General features: G+C 48.2%; 1 protein-coding gene across 1 annotated transcript in view; it reads left to right on the forward strand.

The window, feature by feature from the left end:
• Nucleotides 1-18814, forward strand: part of LOC135186350 (mucin-5AC-like) — a 50961-nt gene that overhangs the window by 17657 nt on the left and 14490 nt on the right. The window contains exons 17-32 of the mRNA XM_064163996.1: nucleotides 183-309; nucleotides 859-1114; nucleotides 1914-1963; nucleotides 2551-2651; nucleotides 2778-2929; nucleotides 3484-3622; nucleotides 3724-3840; nucleotides 4134-4313; nucleotides 4803-5042; nucleotides 5754-5910; nucleotides 6476-6604; nucleotides 6933-7074; nucleotides 8393-8436; nucleotides 8535-8735; nucleotides 10428-10433; nucleotides 10745-18783. Of these exons, the coding sequence (XP_064020066.1) occupies nucleotides 183-309; nucleotides 859-1114; nucleotides 1914-1963; nucleotides 2551-2651; nucleotides 2778-2929; nucleotides 3484-3622; nucleotides 3724-3840; nucleotides 4134-4313; nucleotides 4803-5042; nucleotides 5754-5910; nucleotides 6476-6604; nucleotides 6933-7074; nucleotides 8393-8436; nucleotides 8535-8735; nucleotides 10428-10433; nucleotides 10745-18783 (10080 nt within the window). The remainder of the gene's footprint in view (nucleotides 1-182; nucleotides 310-858; nucleotides 1115-1913; nucleotides 1964-2550; nucleotides 2652-2777; nucleotides 2930-3483; nucleotides 3623-3723; nucleotides 3841-4133; nucleotides 4314-4802; nucleotides 5043-5753; nucleotides 5911-6475; nucleotides 6605-6932; nucleotides 7075-8392; nucleotides 8437-8534; nucleotides 8736-10427; nucleotides 10434-10744; nucleotides 18784-18814) is intronic.

Consider the following 18814-nt stretch of genomic DNA (forward strand, 5'->3'; position numbering starts at 1 on the left):
AAAATTTCTATCCTCTTGCCATGCAAATAATCTTTTTTGTAAGTGCAGAATGGAATCCTCAAATGAAACCCAGGCATTTACTTCTGCATAGGGAATACACTCACTAAGGAACACAAAACTGCTAAGAGTGTGGGGGCTTTGACATGACAATCTGCTGACCATATGCCAACCCCTTTTCCCAGAACTGCATGTTTGACACGTGTAACTGTGAGAAGAGTGAGGACTGCATGTGTGCTGCCCTTTCCAGCTACGCCAGGGCCTGCGCTGCTAAAGGAATTCTCCTCACTGGGTGGAGGACCAAAGCCTGCAGTAAGTTCTACATCTCTTTGCCTCTTGAAAAACCATCACCCAGAAAACCCACACACAGCTCAAAGGGATTCCCACAGCAAATTGTGTTCAGTGGTGCTGACTTCCAAGAATTTGTGGAGGAAGGGAATACCATAAAAGACAAGCAGTAAGAAGGGAGAAGTATAAAGAAGAGGCTTTGCTGTATCACTTGCTCAGAATCAGCAGAAGCACCTCAATGCCCTTGCACTAGGAATAAAGTAAATGGGGTGCCTGTCAATGGGCTTTGAAAAGAAATGAAAATAGAAATGCAGGGATAAAACTACAAATTACTCATGAATAGAACTGATTATATGTTTAAATATTAATCTCTTAACCCAGACAATATGTTTTTATTCATGTGCAGAAGAAAATTCTGCTCTAGCAGTACCACAAAAATCATGTCACTACCAAGGGCATCAATAAAGCACATTGTTGTGTTTACCATATATACTTTATGCCTTAAATACTGCATTTGTACCCACATTGATTCTGTAGTGGACTACAAATGTAACTCACCTTTCCACTCTTTAGCAAAATACACCAAGCTGTGTCCAAAATCCTTGGAGTACTCTTACTACATCAACTCCTGCCAACCCACCTGCCGCTCTCTGAGCGAGCCTGATGTCACATGCAACATCGAGTTTGTCCCAGTTGATGGTTGCACCTGCATAAATGGAACTTACATGGATGACAGTGGGAAATGTGTGCCTGCTTCCAGCTGTCCTTGCTACTACAAGGGAACACCTCTGTCTTCTGGAGAAGTCATCCATGATAACGGCATTGTCTGGTAAGAGACAAGTAAATAAGAGTGAGATAGGATAAAGGCTACCATAAAAGTCTACTCACACTATCCAATCCATTCCAATCAGCTGCACTTCTCTCTCTAAGAATTGTTCTATAAAACTCCAACAGGTCCTCAAAAACTGTTTGGAAGATTGCACTTAGACTACTGTAAGAGCTCAATAAAGCATACTGTGGTGGATTAGCCTTGGCTAACAGCCAGACTCTCACCCTGTCACTCACTCCCCAGTACACAGAATTTTCTTCTCCATGACTGTAAAATTCTTGTTCTTTGGTGAAAGATGCTTTAATCCCATTACAGGTTATGAATGGAATAGGAGCTATTCTGAAGGACAGCTTTTAACCAGGCAAATGGGCAGAGTAAACCCAGATTTATACAGAGCACTCTTCTATTTTGCTCTTCCATAGTATAAAATATAAACATAATAGGAACTATTCTCAAGGACAGCTTTTAACCAGGCAAATGGGCAGAGTAAACCTGGCATTATACAGAGCACTCTTCTATTTTGCTCTTCCATAGTATAAAATATGAATGTAATAGGAACTATTCTGAAGGACAGCTTTTAACTAGGGAAATGGGCAGAGTAAACCTGGATTTATACAGAGCACTCTTCTATTTCGCTCTTCCATAGTATAAAATATCTTTGAATGGTACAGAATACCCTGATAAAGGACACAATTTCTTTGTTTCATCACACAGTATTTTGTCAGTATTTCAAATTCATTAAGAAACAAGCTGCAACTTAGCCAGGAAAAGCAAAAACATATCTATTCTCTTTTTACAGCACTTGCTCTTATGGAAAGCTGAGCTGCAGTGGGGAGAAACCTGAAACAGGTAACTTAATCTTTAATTCTCCCTTTCCATCCTCACCCTTTCCACTTCTCCCTTTGTTTTTTGTTGGTTTTTTTTTTTTTCTTTTTGTCTTTTTTTAATTCAATAAGAAAGTGAACTGATGGCTTTTGTAATGTGCTGGCTAATCCCCAAACGTAAAGGAACATTGCTTTATCTTTCAGACAGCTTAAACAAGTGACAAGGGAAAAGAATATTTGGTCACCTCACTGAGCATGAGGAGAAAATTATCCATGTTTTAAACAAAAGAACAGCACTAAAACACTTTACCCCAAAAGTACAAAGTAAACCAGGATCTCTGTTTTCTCAGGTTTCTCTTTTTGCTGAAAGGAAATGTTTCATGAAGCTAGCTGAACATTAATTTATGAGTATAAACACAAAAAAACCAGACTTGTATGACTTTAAAACAATATTCAGTTCCTGTTTCTGGTCAAAATCACTATATTAAGGTACATGTATCCCAAAAAGAAGTCTTTGCTTGCTGTTCTATTTCCTCTTATCTGCATTAAGGAGACACAAAGAAACAAACACATTGGTGATCTCACCTTTCTCATGGCTCTTCTCTCTTTCAGTCTGCAAACCTCCCATGGTCTATATTGACTGTAGCAATGCCACTGGAGATGTAATAGGGGCAGGATGCCAAAAGAGCTGTCAGACTCTAGATATGGAATGTGTAAGTACAAACTCCTTATACCCAGCTGAAAGCATTTCACACTGCATCTCTGACAATTACCAGCTGCAGCTGGACTCTTCCTTCAGGGAAATGTTTCAGCTCATGCTCTCTGTATGGCCCTTACAGTACAAAACCCACTGTGTCTCTGGCTGCGTGTGTCCTCACAACAAAGTGTTAGATGGCAAAGGCCGCTGCATAGCTCCAGAAGATTGTCCATGTGTTCACAATGGGAATTTCTACAAGCCAGGAGAATCAATCAGAGTTGGCTGCAACAACTGGTAAGAGCACAGTGAAAAAAAAACAAACCACCAGATTTATGTCAAGCATCTGAAAGAGAACAGTTTAAGCTTTAGGTGAACTATAGTATTTCACTCTAGCAGTTTCAAGATTTACAGGAAGGAATCCTGTGTAAGATGATCCACTTAGTACCCACAAGTCAAATTCTGTCTGTTTTTGACAATGACACACAGCATAGAAATTGCAAATGGTCAGAAGAAGATGGTTTGGATGTTGTCATGTTCATTCAAGTCAAGAAAGCTTTTTTCCCCTCACAGGAAATCCTTACATTTCAATGTATCTGGAAATGTGAAAGGTTGAAAGTATTTTCTAATCCAAACTATTCACGACATCAGGAAGTAACGCAGTCTTTGGATCAATCCCAAAGGCTCTTGAGCCATGCTGCATGCCTGAGAACAGGCAAATCTAGTTGCTTTTTTTCCACTGTAGGCTTAACACAGTTTAAAATCAGATGGCTGCATATGCAGGAACATACATATAGCTCTAGCATCTGTGTGTCTGTTTCTCACATTTGGGGTGCTTTTCTCTTGTGTAGCACATGCAGAAACAGAAAATGGCACTGCTCCCAGGAACCCTGCCTGCAAACCTGTTCTGTTTATGGAGATGGGCACTACACCACCTTTGATGGCAAGCGCTTTGATTTTGAAGGAGACTGTGAATATGTTCTGGTCCAGGTAACAGAGCCCTCCCCTGCTTCTTATGCTACTCAAGGCCCTTGCATTTCACATATGCCCACGCAGCACAGCTAACATCCACCATCATTCCTCTGTTTCAGAACTACTGTGGTCAACAGAACACAGGGAATGAGGGAACCTTCAGAGTTATCACTGAGAACATTCCATGTGGCACTACAGGAACCACTTGCTCTAAGTCTATTAAAGTTTTCCTGGGGGTAAGTATTTTCTTTGATAAATGGTACCTTGGGCCTAATGTGCTAGAAGGACAGAACAAGTGTCCTTTGAGAGAGTAAGCATGTTACTACAATTCATTGCTCACTGCTATTGATTCTGTTCTCTGCTAGAGAAAGCAAGGGAGTGAATTCTAAAGAGAAATTGTTTAATGTAAGGTAGTGGAACAGAACCATATTGGTGATAACAGAGTTACTTCAGTAACAGTTACTGCTACCAAATGGATGACTTTTTAAACTGACCTCTAACAACTTCTCCTCCTCTTTTCCTGTCCTAGAACTATGAGCTGGTACTCAATGATGGACACTCTGATGTCATCCAGAGGGCACCTGGGGGAAAAATGCCATTCCAAATCCGTTCCATGGGCATCTACCTTGTGGTGGACACTAGTGTTGGCCTGATACTCATGTGGGACAAGAAAACCAGCATATTCATCAAACTCAGCCCCAGCTTTGAGGTACATTTTCAAAACCAAAGCCCTGAACAAAATGCATTTCTGAAATATATTCATCTTATCTCTCAAAGAAATAAAATACTTAGGCTGTAATGAGAAGGCTTAAAAGAGCACCAATTGCACATTACTACCTTTGTAGTGTTGACTGAAATTGTGTACTACTACTTTCTTTAAATTATTCAGCAACAGCTTAACAGCAACTACCTCAGTAGCTCTTCATGCAAAGCCTTCACTGAAAAGATGTAGTCAGGATTAGGTGAAACTGATAAGCTCAACATTAAGAACAAAAACAAGGAGTCTGCTCTGCTTCCTATCTCTATCCTTTCTAACAACAAGCTAGAGGCATTTCTTCATGGAAGGTGTTTTATAACAATGTCTGAGTCTGTTTCTGAAGAGGCCCAGATAACCTTAAGTAAGTTTCATCCTGAGGTCTGCTGCTTGCAGATATTAAGGAAGTGTTTCTTACTGACTGACCTCTGCCATTTCACACAGGGACATGTCTGTGGACTTTGTGGAAACTATGATGGCAATGGGAATAATGACTTCACTACTCGCAGTCAGTCTGTGGTGGGAAATGTGCTGGAGTTTGCCAACAGCTGGAAGGTGTCTTCTAGTTGCCCCACAGCCAATGGTACAAAGGATCCATGCACTGCCAACCCGTACAGGAAAGCCTGGGCGCAGAAGCAATGCAGCATCATTACCAGTGAAGTGTTTGCAAAGTGTCACTCCCAGGTATGACAAAAACTTCAGTCTTGAATTTACTTGAGCCAGATATTACATTATGTTTTTGTATGTAGCATAGCTGAAAAAGACATTAAAATACATTCTGTGTGAAGTCAGACCAAGTTCCAGGGAGACCACACAGAAGTATTTTCACTTTGGCTTTCTCAGCTTGTGCCTTGAGTTAATGCATGAAGGAAATTGAGATTTGGGGTTGTGTTTTTTTTAACAGAAGGCACAATCACAGATAATTTAGTTTCTAATGGCATCATTTTGTACTAATTTAATTATCAGCCACATGACTGTGTGCCAGCTTGTTGTCATGTAACAATATTCTTTCTGTTTGTACTTAGTGCCATGGTCTAATTGATTGGATAGGGCTGGCTGCTAGGTTGGACTGGATGATCTTGGAGGTTTCTTCCAACCTGGTTGATTCTATGATTCTGGTCTAGGTGGTCCTGCTCTGGAAGGGGGGGGTGGAGTAGATGATCTTTCAAGGTCCCTTCCAACTCCTGCCATTCTGTGATTCTGCAATTGTATCTTCAACATCAAAGAGTTCTTTAGCATGACAGCTTTTTTTGCAAACAGCTGTAATGAACCTTTTCCTCTTGGATATTTCAAAGTGTTCTCAGTTTCACATACTTTCCTCCATTTTTTAAAAGACACTAAAAGCCTTTCCAAAGAGGCCAAACATATGGAAACTCAGGTTTTTTTCTCTAACAGATTGAACCAAATGAATATTATCAAGCATGTGTGGATGATGCCTGTGCCTGTGACACCGGAGGGGACTGTGAATGTTTCTGCACAGCAGTAGCTGCCTATGCTCAAGCCTGCAATGAGTTGGACATCTGCATTTCATGGAGAACCCCATCCATTTGTCGTGAGTTTCACTCTACTATGATTTGAAGAGGTCCAGAGGGAAAAAAAAACAGTTGGGAAAAAAAAAAAAAGGAAAAAAAAAGATTGATGAAAGAAAGAAGGATGAAATGTTATTTGTAGGAGGCACTGCTAGAGTCTAAAACCCCCACACAAAGCAAGCTGGCTAAATCACACAAAGCCAACCTAATTCCTTCAAATGAAATCACTGATAACAACATTTTACCAGTGGTGTTCCCAGCGTTCAATTTACTTGCAGTCATGATTCACAGCTGGTGAATTGTAATATCATATTATACTCCCACCTGTCTACATCAGGCTCAGTGTAAATAAATATTAGTTCCTGAAAGCTAAAATCAATGAGTCGATTAACTGATTTTCCATGCTTAATGTGCAGCTTTACTGCTGTTAAAACGTGGCAGAGATGTAACAACTGAATGAAAGAAGAAATAAGTCAACCACTGTTCACCACCTATGTGGTTATGCTGATCAAGTGGGGGTTTCACCCAGCAAAACTGAAAGACAGCAGAGCAAGAAGACCTAAGCTCTTTTCCTGTCTTTTCCTGTAGCTCTCTTCTGTGACTACTACAACCCCCAAGGGGAGTGTGAGTGGCATTACAAGCCGTGCGGAGCCCCTTGTATGAAGACCTGCAAAAATCCAAGTGGGAAATGCCTTCATGAGTTGAGAGGTTTGGAAGGTAAGCAGAATCATGCATCTCTCATTCTGACTAAAGAAAGCTAAAATGTGATCTAACAACATTTACCTGACTCAATATTTACATTAGAAATTATAAGAAGAGATTTCCTACATAGTATCTTACTCCATAGGGGATTGTGACATTGGTTGGGGTGAAGATGAGGACAAAATGCTCCAAAAGTTAATGTGCAGTCAAGGGAATAGCAGTAGGAGTCTGAAATGCCTTTTGCTGTACAGGATGATTTGGGAATGCAGATAGAAGCAGAACGTAGAGTTAGCTCTACCTGTGAAAGACCTGCTGTTAACACAACTCTCATTTTGCACTGCAGGCTGCTATCCAAACTGTCCAAAGAACAAGCCCTATTTTGATGAAGAGACCATGACTTGTGTTGATACTTGTGGTTGTTATGAAAATGGAAAGAATTACAAACCAGGAATGCTGATGCCTTCAAAGGAGAACTGTCAATCATGGTAGGATTAGTAAAGGGTTTTGAATTCTGAGCTCAAAGCTGTGGAGCCTAATTTATCATATATTAAGTTATTATCATACATTAAGCTTTTTGTTTTCCAAGAGCTGCTAGGTCAATCACAAGCTGCTGAAAAATGCCTGATTCTCATCCATTCCCAAAACTCAAAATGGTGAAGTGTTCTGCCACACAGGGATTAACTTTTTACATACTCTTTATTTATCAAAGTACCTTTACTGGTTTTATGATTTTTTAATTCATTAACAACAAATAATGGTAACAGGACTGGAGAAATTATATTGAAGTATCCCTAAACTCATGGTGTGAAATTATTTACAAGTTGGCAGGCAACTACTCTTCACTTTTTGAGCTGCTTTCTGTCACTGCAATGGTGGCTCCACATTTGTAATAATCAGCAACTATTCCCACATACTCTGTCAGAACTGATGACACACTGAGATAAGTGCTTTCTGGTAAAGCTTCTGCCCAGAGAATTTGTGGAGTCTTCTTCTCTGGAAGCATTCCAAACCCACCTGCTGTGTGACCTACTCTGGGGTGAACCTGCTCTGGCAGGAGGGTTGGACTAGATGATCTCTTCAAGTCCCTTCCAACCCCTAATGTTCTGTGGGTCTCTGAAATAACACTAAGTTAACAGAACTAGCTGTCAAGCAGTTAACATGTGTTATGATGCCTTTAGAGCAGCTACACCTGAATACTGTAAGCAGCACAGCCCAAATGGCAGCTTAGATCAGAGCCCATCTGAGCTAACCCAACTTTCATGGCATGTTGTGCAGTCCACAGACACCTTTGCCTGCAGAGTTTCTGTCATTAGCATTACTAAACCTAACCTGTTAAATACATATCTATATTTACTTAAGTTTACTCGGTGTACAGGTGCCCTCAGTTTAAGATCTTAACAGACAATAGATCAATTCCCTCAAAACCAGAACACGTTCTTGCACTTCTTGAAAGCCTTGACAGAAAGTCACTGTAGACTGCCTTGACATCTGCACCACAGTGATCCTTTCTCAAGTTATTCATTTACCTGCACTTTCCCTTTAAAAAAACCAAACATCCCTATCAGAGAGTTAAGATCATTTCAAATCATCCCTCCCCACACCTTTGCCCAGCTTTGAAAGCACCATCTTTAGTATCCTGGCAGAAAAGAATCACCTTTCCTGCCAGAAATATGAGTGATCCTACCTAACTTGGCTTGTAAACACAGAAGGAATAGCAAAGGGTCAATAGAACAAAACTGAAACAATAAAATGATGTCATGAGCCAATATACTCACTGCTATTATCTCCTTTTTTCTCTTCCAGTGAATGCACAATTCATGGCAAAAAATGCAGCTATGATGTATACGGTACGTTGGAAAAGCTGTTTTATCTGAATAGGAAGTACTTGAAGAACTCTGCTCTGTGTGTCAGCTGCCAAGGAGTAACACTCTCTTTTGACTTACAGAATGTCTCTGCATTTATGAGGGGAAAAGATATGGCTATAAAGATGTGGTCTACAATACCACAGATGGCATAGGAGGGTGCATTGTAGCGGTTTGTGGTCCCAATGGAACACTTGAAAGGATCATCTATGACTGTCCAGTCTCAACAACACCCTCAACAACCTTCCACTTCAGTACTACTACAGCTCCCATTACTACCACAGGTATGTCCTTTTACAACTTCTAAATGTCTATTTCACCCATTACTAAGTAAAATGTAGCTAAAAATATCCCATGCTCAGGCTTGCAACATAATTGAATTAACAGAACCTCAAAATAAGTAAGTCTCATTTCTGATGAGCATTCGGTTCCAGGTGGTATTTGTTAACTAAAATCATACATGGAATTAAACACAGAAACTAAAACCACTGCTGAAACACTGAAGTGGAAGCTGCCACACAGTGGTCTGATAGTACTTATCTTCATAGTGAAGATTAGGACAAGGGGCAGTGGATGTAAACTATAGCACAGGAAGTTCCACCTCAAGATGAAGAAGAACTTCTTGACTGCAAGGGTCACAGATCACTGGAATGGGCTCCCCAGAGAGGTTGTGGACTCTCCTTCTCTGGAGACTTTCAAGACCACTCTGGATGAGTTCTTGTGTGACCTGCACTAGATTATAGTCCTGCTCTGGCAGGGGCTTGGACTCAATTAGCTCTGGAGGCCCCTTCCAACCCCTGTGAACCATAAAAAAGAAGCATTTACTTTATTATCTGTAATTGCAACTTTTTCTATATGTGGAATGATCTTTATAAAAAAATCACTATTTCCTCTATTGAACTACAGAATGCAAAATCCCTGATCAGGTTCATGGTATTTATAATTACAGCACTAAGTGGATGGCTCAGAGTGAGATAGTGAAATGTTCATTTCTAGAGTTCCTGCTCAGCATTCTTCAGGCTGGTACTCACTAATTACTACAGGCAAACGCTTGGGAAGAACTCAGAAACAATTTTAGAACTGCAGGCTTTGAAATCAGAGAACCCATCAGCACTGCTTTAATCCATAGGCCATTTTCCAGCCATTTCCCAATTCAAATTGACCTGCAAAAGATTACGGATTGCTCTCTAACCAAGAAATGCTTTCTAAAGGCTAGAGCTAAAATAGAAAGTGTAGGGGTGCTGATATTCTACACTGGGCATCTTTTAGTTCAGATGGAGGAATAAAGATATTGTAGTGAAGGAGGAGTCAACTCATTTGGAAGCAAGAAGGAATCTTAATCCTCCCAATGAGTTTGACTTGGGTTTTGACATGGCAGAGAGGCCAGTAAATACTGAAGCAAGACACAAACCTGTGACATTGGATCAAACACACACACAAAGTAAGATTTTCTATTTTCCCCCAATATGTCATCTCAGTTCTAATTTAAATTCCCAGAGACACAAATATATTTGATAGAATAAATAACAATTGATAGAGCGCTCCTCCCTCTTCCCCCTCCTTTCCCAAAAGAAAGGAATTATATGTAGAGAGAGGAAAAAGTAAGCACACCTAAATCAATAATCTCACTCAGATTTGCAAGTTAAAAAGAAGAAAAGTTTAACAATAAATTAAAAAGGCATCTGAGGTAGGGAAGTTACAAAGGTATAGGGAAGGGAAAACAAACACAAAATGTGTCAATAAAACCAGATTTTGATTGTAATGGGCTCATCTGCCTCGTGGGTGACGGCCACATGGTAAAACAAAGAGAACCAGGAACAGGATGGTGATGATGGTAAGCTGAGAAGCAGGAAGCACAGAGAGAGAGAACAGAAGTCCCCCTGCTTCTATAACCCTTTAGACAGGAAGGGGGAGTGAGCTAACCATCACCTGGAAGTGTTTTGACCCACCGCTGGGGAGGGGTCAAGACCACCCAGGGTCAGGTTCAAGGTCACTCTCCCTGGAGAGTTAACCCCGTACATATGTCTAAGTGATAACCGAAGCTTATTAAAGCACCTGGCAAAAGACCTTTAGCACACTCTTGGGAAGTGACAGTTCCAATCACGTTAGTACATTAAATTCAAAAGTGTTGGAGTTTCTGTTCTAATTCATATTGAATTTGAAGTAGACTGAAGTGAGGCACGACAGGCTTAGGATGCAAGCAAAGGAACTTAGGAATATTTTCAGCTGATTAAAAATAATTAAGAAAGGGAATACCTACAGGAATCCTAAGTCTTGTTATCTCTTCCCACAGCATCACCGACTACATCAGAGTGCGTTCGTGAAGTCTGCGAGTGGTCACAGTGGTATGATGGCAGTGTGCAAACCCCTGGCTATGACGGTGGAGATTTTGAAACCTTTGATGATTTGAGAGCCAAAGGTTATGAAGTCTGCAAAGCTCCTCGGGCTGTTGAATGCAGGGCAGAAAAATTCCCTGACATACCACTGAAGGACCTTGGCCAAAAACTAGAATGCAGTACAAAAAATGGGCTTATATGCTACAACAAGGATCAAATTACAACAATGTGCAACAATTATGAAATCAGAGTCTTATGCTGTGCTTTCGTACCGTGCTCCTTGACAACACCGACCACGAGCACAGAAATTACAACGTCTTCAACGACTACAACATCTGTAACTCCAACAACCACAACTGAATCCACCCCTCTCACCTCTACCCCAACAATACCTCTTTGTATTAAAGAAGAATGTTACTGGTCAAGGTGGTACGATGTCAATTACCCTGGCTCTGGATATAATGATGGAGACTTTGAAACAATTAAGAATATTGAAAAGAAGGGATACAAAGTCTGTGAAAACAGAAAAGCTGTGGAATGCAGAGCAGTAAGGTTCCCATTTACACCATATCCTCTCCTGGAGCAAAACATCACATGCAACGCAAAAGAAGGTTTGACATGCTACAACAAAAATCAACTACCACCCATCTGCTACAACTATGAAGTGAGATTTAAATGCTGTAAAAACGTAACAGTACCATGCGAGATAACAACTACACCAACATCTCTAATAACATCGACAACACTGAGCACAACATCGACAGAAATAACAACACCGCATATATACACCAGGCATGAGACAACAACATCAATCACTACACCACCAACACAGCCGATTCACATAAGAACAACGACACCATACCAATCGACCACAGCCACCTGCGAGCCTGAAATATGCCGCTGGAGCGAATGGTTGGACGTCGACTTCCCCTCTGCAGGACCCAACCAGGGAGACTTTGAAACCTACCAGCACATCCGGGCCGCCGGCAAGAAAGTCTGTCTACATCCAAAGGAAATCGACTGCCGGGCCGAGGACTACCCCGAGCTTCCCATCACGCAGGTCGGGCAGGTCGTGCAGTGCGACGTCAACTTTGGACTGGTCTGCAAGAACGAAGACCAGACTGGCAAATTTAAGATGTGCCTCAACTACAAGATCCGCGTCCTCTGCTGCAGCGCCAACCCCAACTGCCCAGGACCTATACCCTACAGCACCACCACCCCGACCAGCACCACCACTCACGCAGCGCCAACCTCCACCTCTGTAACCACCTCCACCCAGTCCACCTCCTCAGAGACCACATCCCCGACCTACACCACCACCACCGGCCCCACGCCCTCACCTACCCCTTACGTCCCCACCACCACGACCCCCCACGTCTCTACTCCCTGCGAGCCCGAAATATGCCGCTGGAGCGAATGGTTGGATGTCGACTTCCCCTCTGCAGGACCCAACCAGGGAGACTTTGAAACCTACCAGCACATACGGGCCGCCGGCAAGAAAGTCTGTCTACATCCAAAGGAAATCGACTGCCGGGCCGAGGACTACCCCGAGCTTCCCATCACGCAGGTCGGGCAGGTCGTGCAGTGCGACGTCAACTTTGGACTGGTCTGCAAGAACGAAGACCAGACTGGCAAATTTAAGATGTGCCTCAACTACAAGATCCGCGTCCTCTGCTGCAGCGCCAACCCCAACTGCCCAGGACCTATACCCTACAGCACCACCACCCCGACCAGCACCACCACTCACGCAGCGCCAACCTCCACCTCTGTAACCACCTCCACCCAGTCCACCTCCTCAGAGACCACATCCCCGACCTACACCACCACCACCCGCCCCACGCCCTCACCAACCCCTTACGTCCCCACCACCACGACCCCCCACGTCTCTACCCCCTGCGAGCCCGAAATATGCCGCTGGAGTGAATGGTTGGACGTCGACTTCCCCTCTGCAGGACCCAACCAGGGAGACTTTGAAACCTACCAGCACATACGGGCCGCCGGCAAGAAAGTCTGTCTACATCCAAAGGAAATCGACTGCCGGGCCGAGGACTACCCCGAGCTTCCCATCACGCAGGTCGGGCAGGTCGTGCAGTGCGACGTCAACTTTGGACTGGTCTGCAAGAACGAAGACCAGACTGGCAAATTTAAGATGTGCCTCAACTACAAGATCCGCGTCCTCTGCTGCAGCGCCAACCCCAACTGCCCAGGACCTATACCCTACAGCACCACCACCCCGACCAGCACCACCACTCACGCAGCGCCAACCTCCACCTCTGTAACCACCTCCACCCAGTCCACCTCCTCAGAGACCACATCCCCGACCTACACCACCACCACCCGCCCCACGCCCTCACCTACCCCTTACGTCCCCACCACCACGACCCCCCACGTCTCTACTCCCTGCGAGCCCGAAATATGCCGCTGGAGCGAATGGTTGGACGTCGACTTCCCCTCTGCAGGACCCAACCAGGGAGACTTTGAAACCTACCAGCACATCCGGGCCGCCGGCAAGAAAGTCTGTCTACATCCAAAGGAAATCGACTGCCGGGCCGAGGACTACCCCGAGCTTCCCATCACGCAGGTCGGGCAGGTCGTGCAGTGCGACGTCAACTTTGGACTGGTCTGCAAGAACGAAGACCAGACTGGCAAATTTAAGATGTGCCTCAACTACAAGATCCGCGTCCTCTGCTGCAGCGCCAACCCCAACTGCCCAGGACCTATACCCTACAGCAGCACCACCACTCACGCAGCGCCAACCTCCACCTCTGTAACCACCTCCACCCAGTCCACCTCCTCAGAGACCACATCCCCGACCTACACCACCACCACCCGCCCCACGCCCTCACCAACCCCTTACGTCCCCACCACCACGACCCCCCACGTCTCTACCCCCTGCGAGCCCGAAATATGCCGCTGGAGTGAATGGTTGGACGTCGACTTCCCCTCTGCAGGACCCAACCAGGGAGACTTTGAAACCTACCAGCACATCCGGGCCGCCGGCAAGAAAGTCTGTCTACATCCAAAGGAAATCGACTGCCGGGCCGAGGACTACCCCGAGCTTCCCATCACGCAGGTCGGGCAGGTCGTGCAGTGCGACGTCAACTTTGGACTGGTCTGCAAGAACGAAGACCAGACTGGCAAATTTAAGATGTGCCTCAACTACAAGATCCGCGTCCTCTGCTGCAGCGCCAACCCCAACTGCCCAGGACCTATACCCTACAGCACCACCACCCCGACCAGCACCACCACTCACGCAGCGCCAACCTCCACCTCTGTAACCACCTCCACCCAGTCCACCTCCTCAGAGACCACATCCCCGACCTACACCACCACCACCCGCCCCACGCCCTCACCAACCCCTTACGTCCCCACCACCACGACCCCCCACGTCTCTACCCCCTGCGAGCCCGAAATATGCCGCTGGAGCGAATGGTTGGACGTCGACTTCCCCTCTGCAGGACCCAACCAGGGAGACTTTGAAACCTACCAGCACATCCGGGCCGCCGGCAAGAAAGTCTGTCTACATCCAAAGGAAATCGACTGCCGGGCCGAGGACTACCCCGAGCTTCCCATCACGCAGGTCGGGCAGGTCGTGCAGTGCGACGTCAACTTTGGACTGGTCTGCAAGAACGAAGACCAGACTGGCAAATTTAAGATGTGCCTCAACTACAAGATCCGCGTCCTCTGCTGCAGCGCCAACCCCAACTGCCCAGGACCTATACCCTACAGCACCACCACCCCGACCAGCACCACCACTCACGCAGCGCCAACCTCCACCTCTGTAACCACCTCCACCCAGTCCACCTCCTCAGAGACCACATCCCCGACCTACACCACCACCACCCGCCCCACGCCCTCACCAACCCCTTACGTCCCCACCACCACGACCCCCCACGTCTCCACCCCCTGCGAGCCCGAAATATGCCGCTGGAGCGAATGGTTGGACGTCGACTTCCCCTCTGCAGGACCCAACCAGGGAGACTTTGAAACCTACCAGCACATCCGGGCCGCCGGCAAGAAAGTCTGTCTACATCCAAAGGAAATCGACTGCCGGGCCGAGGACTACCCCGAGCTTCCCATCACGCAGGTCGGGCAGGTCGTGCAGTGCGACGTCAACTTTGGACTGGTCTGCAAGAACGAAGACCAGACTGGCAAATTTAAGATGTGCCTCAACTACAAGATCCGCGTCCTCTGCTGCAGCGCCAACCCCAACTGCCCAGGACCTATACCCTACAGCACCACCACCCCGACCAGCACCACCACTCACGCAGCGCCAACCTCCACCTCTGTAACCACCTCCACCCAGTCCACCTCCTCAGAGACCACATCCCCGACCTACACCACCACCACCCGCCCCACGCCCTCACCAACCCCTTACGTCCCCACCACCACGACCCCCCACGTCTCTACCCCCTGCGAGCCCGAAATATGCCGCTGGAGCGAATGGTTGGACGTCGACTTCCCCTCTGCAGGACCCAACCAGGGAGACTTTGAAACCTACCAGCACATCCGGGCCGCCGGCAAGAAAGTCTGTCTACATCCAAAGGAAATCGACTGCCGGGCCGAGGACTACCCCGAGCTTCCCATCACGCAGGTCGGGCAGGTCGTGCAGTGCGACGTCAACTTTGGACTGGTCTGCAAGAACGAAGACCAGACTGGCAAATTTAAGATGTGCCTCAACTACAAGATCCGCGTCCTCTGCTGCAGCGCCAACCCCAACTGCCCAGGACCTATACCCTACAGCACCACCACCCCGACCAGCACCACCACTCACGCAGCGCCAACCTCCACCTCTGTAACCACCTCCACCCAGTCCACCTCCTCAGAGACCACATCCCCGACCTACACCACCACCACCCGCCCCACGCCCTCACCAACCCCTTACGTCCCCACCACCACGACCCCCCACGTCTCTACCCCCTGCGAGCCCGAAATATGCCGCTGGAGCGAATGGTTGGACGTCGACTTCCCCTCTGCAGGACCCAACCAGGGAGACTTTGAAACCTACCAGCACATACGGGCCGCCGGCAAGAAAGTCTGTCTACATCCAAAGGAAATCGACTGCCGGGCCGAGGACTACCCCGAACTTCCCATCACGCAGGTCGGGCAGGTCGTGCAGTGCGACGTCAACTTTGGACTGGTCTGCAAGAACGAAGACCAGACTGGCAAATTTAAGATGTGCCTCAACTACAAGATCCGCGTCCTCTGCTGCAGCGCCAACCCCAACTGCCCAGGACCTATACCCTACAGCACCACCACCCCGACCAGCACCACCACTCACGCAGCGCCAACCTCCACCTCTGTAACCACCTCCACCCAGTCCACCTCCTCAGAGACCACATCCCCAACCTACACCACCACCACCGGCCCCACACCCTCACCTACCCCTTACGTCCCCACCACCACGACCCCCCACGTCTCTACCCCCTGCGAGCCCGAAATATGCCGCTGGAGCGAATGGTTGGACGTCGACTTCCCCTCTGCAGGACCCAACCAGGGAGACTTTGAAACCTACCAGCACATCCGGGCCGCCGGCAAGAAAGTCTGCCTACATCCAAAGGAAATCGACTGCCGGGCCGAGGACTACCCCGAGCTTCCCATCACGCAGGTCGGGCAGGTCGTGCAGTGCGACGTCAACTTTGGACTGGTCTGCAAGAACGAAGACCAGACTGGCAAATTTAAGATGTGCCTCAACTACAAGATCCGCGTCCTCTGCTGCAGCGCCAACCCCAACTGCCCAGGACCTATACCCTACAGCACCACCACCCCGACCAGCACCACCACTCACGCAGCGCCAACCTCCACCTCTGTAACCACCTCCACCCAGTCCACCTCCTCAGAGACCACATCCCCGACCTACACCACCACCACCCGCCCCACGCCCTCACCAACCCCTTACGTCCCCACCACCACGACCCCCCACGTCTCTACCCCCTGCGAGCCCGAAATATGCCGCTGGAGCGAATGGTTGGACGTCGACTTCCCCTCTGCAGGACCCAACCAGGGAGACTTTGAAACCTACCAGCACATACGGGCCGCCGGCAAGAAAGTCTGTCTACATCCAAAGGAAATCGACTGCCGGGCTGAGGACTACCCCGAGCTTCCCATCACGCAGGTCGGGCAGGTCGTGCAGTGCGACGTCAACTTTGGACTGGTCTGCAAGAACGAAGACCAGACTGGCAAATTTAAGATGTGCCTCAACTACAAGATCCGCGTCCTCTGCTGCAGCGCCAACCCCAACTGCCCAGGACCTATACCCTACAGCACCACCACCCCGACCAGCACCACCACTCACGCAGCGCCAACCTCCACCTCTGTAACCACCTCCACCCAGTCCACCTCCTCAGAGACCACATCCCCGACCTACACCACCACCACCGGCCCCACACCCTCACCTACCCCTTACGTCCCCACCACCACGACCCCCCACGTCTCTACCCCCTGCGAGCCCGAAATATGCCGCTGGAGCGAATGGTTGGACATCGACTTCCCCTCTGCAGGACCCAACCAGGGAGACTTTGAAACCTACCAGCACATCCGGGCTGCCGGCAAGAAAGTCTGTCTACATCCAAAGGAAATCGACTGCCGGGCCGAGGACTACCCCGAGCTTCCCATCACGCAGGTCGGGCAGGTCGTGCAGTGCGACGTCAACTTTGGACTGGTCTGCAAGAACGAAGACCAGACTGGCAAATTTAAGATGTGCCTCAACTACAAGATCCGCGTCCTCTGCTGCAGCGCCAACCCCAACTGCCCAGGACCTATACCCTACAGCACCACCACCCCGACCAGCACCACCACTCACGCAGCGCCAACCTCCACCTCTGTAACCACCTCCACCCAGTCCACCTCCTCAGAGACCACATCCCCGACCTACACCACCACCACCCGCCCCACGCCCTCACCAACCCCTTACGTCCCCACCACCACGACCCCCCACGTCTCTACCCCCTGCGAGCCCGAAATATGCCGCTGGAGCGAATGGTTGGACGTCGACTTCCCCTCTGCAGGACCCAACCAGGGAGACTTTGAAACCTACCAGCACATCCGGGCCGCCGGCAAGAAAGTCTGTCTACATCCAAAGGAAATCGACTGCCGGGCCGAGGACTACCCCGAGCTTCCCATCACGCAGGTCGGGCAGGTCGTGCAGTGCGACGTCAACTTTGGACTGGTCTGCAAGAACGAAGACCAGACTGGCAAATTTAAGATGTGCCTCAACTACAAGATCCGCGTCCTCTGCTGCAGCGCCAACCCCAACTGCCCAGGACCTATACCCTACAGCACCACCACCCCGACCAGCACCACCACTCACGCAGCGCCAACCTCCACCTCTGTAACCACCTCCACCCAGTCCACCTCCTCAGAGACCACATCCCCGACCTACACCACCACCACCCGCCCCACGCCCTCACCAACCCCTTACGTCCCCACCACCACGACCCCCCATGTCTCTACCCCCTGCGAGCCTGAAATATGCCGCTGGAGCGAATGGTTGGACGTCGACTTCCCCTCTGCAGGACCCAACCAGGGAGACTTTGAAACCTACCAGCACATCCGGGCCGCCGGCAAGAAAGTCTGTCTACATCCAAAGGAAATCGACTGCCGGGCCGAGGACTACCCCGAGCTTCCCATCACGCAGGTCGGGCAGGTCGTGCAGTGCGACGTCAACTTTGGACTGGTCTGCAAGAACGAAGACCAGACTGGCAAATTTAAGATGTGCCTCAACTACAAGATCCGCGTCCTCTGCTGCAGCGCCAACCCCAACTGCCCAGGACCTATACCCTACAGCACCACCACCCCGACCAGCACCACCACTCACGCAGCGCCAACCTCCACCTCTGTAACCACCTCCACCCAGTCCACCTCCTCAGAGACCACATCCCCGACCTACACCACCACCACCGGCCCCACGCCCTCACCTACCCCTTACGTCCCCACCACCACGACCCCCCACGTCTCTACCCCCCTGCGAGCCCGAAATATGCCGCTGGAGCGAATGGTTGGACGTCGACTTCCCCTCTGCAGGACCC

The sequence above is a fragment of the Pogoniulus pusillus genome, chromosome 24, assembly GCF_015220805.1.
Source record: "Pogoniulus pusillus isolate bPogPus1 chromosome 24, bPogPus1.pri, whole genome shotgun sequence".
Classification (NCBI taxonomy): domain Eukaryota; kingdom Metazoa; phylum Chordata; class Aves; order Piciformes; family Lybiidae; genus Pogoniulus; species Pogoniulus pusillus.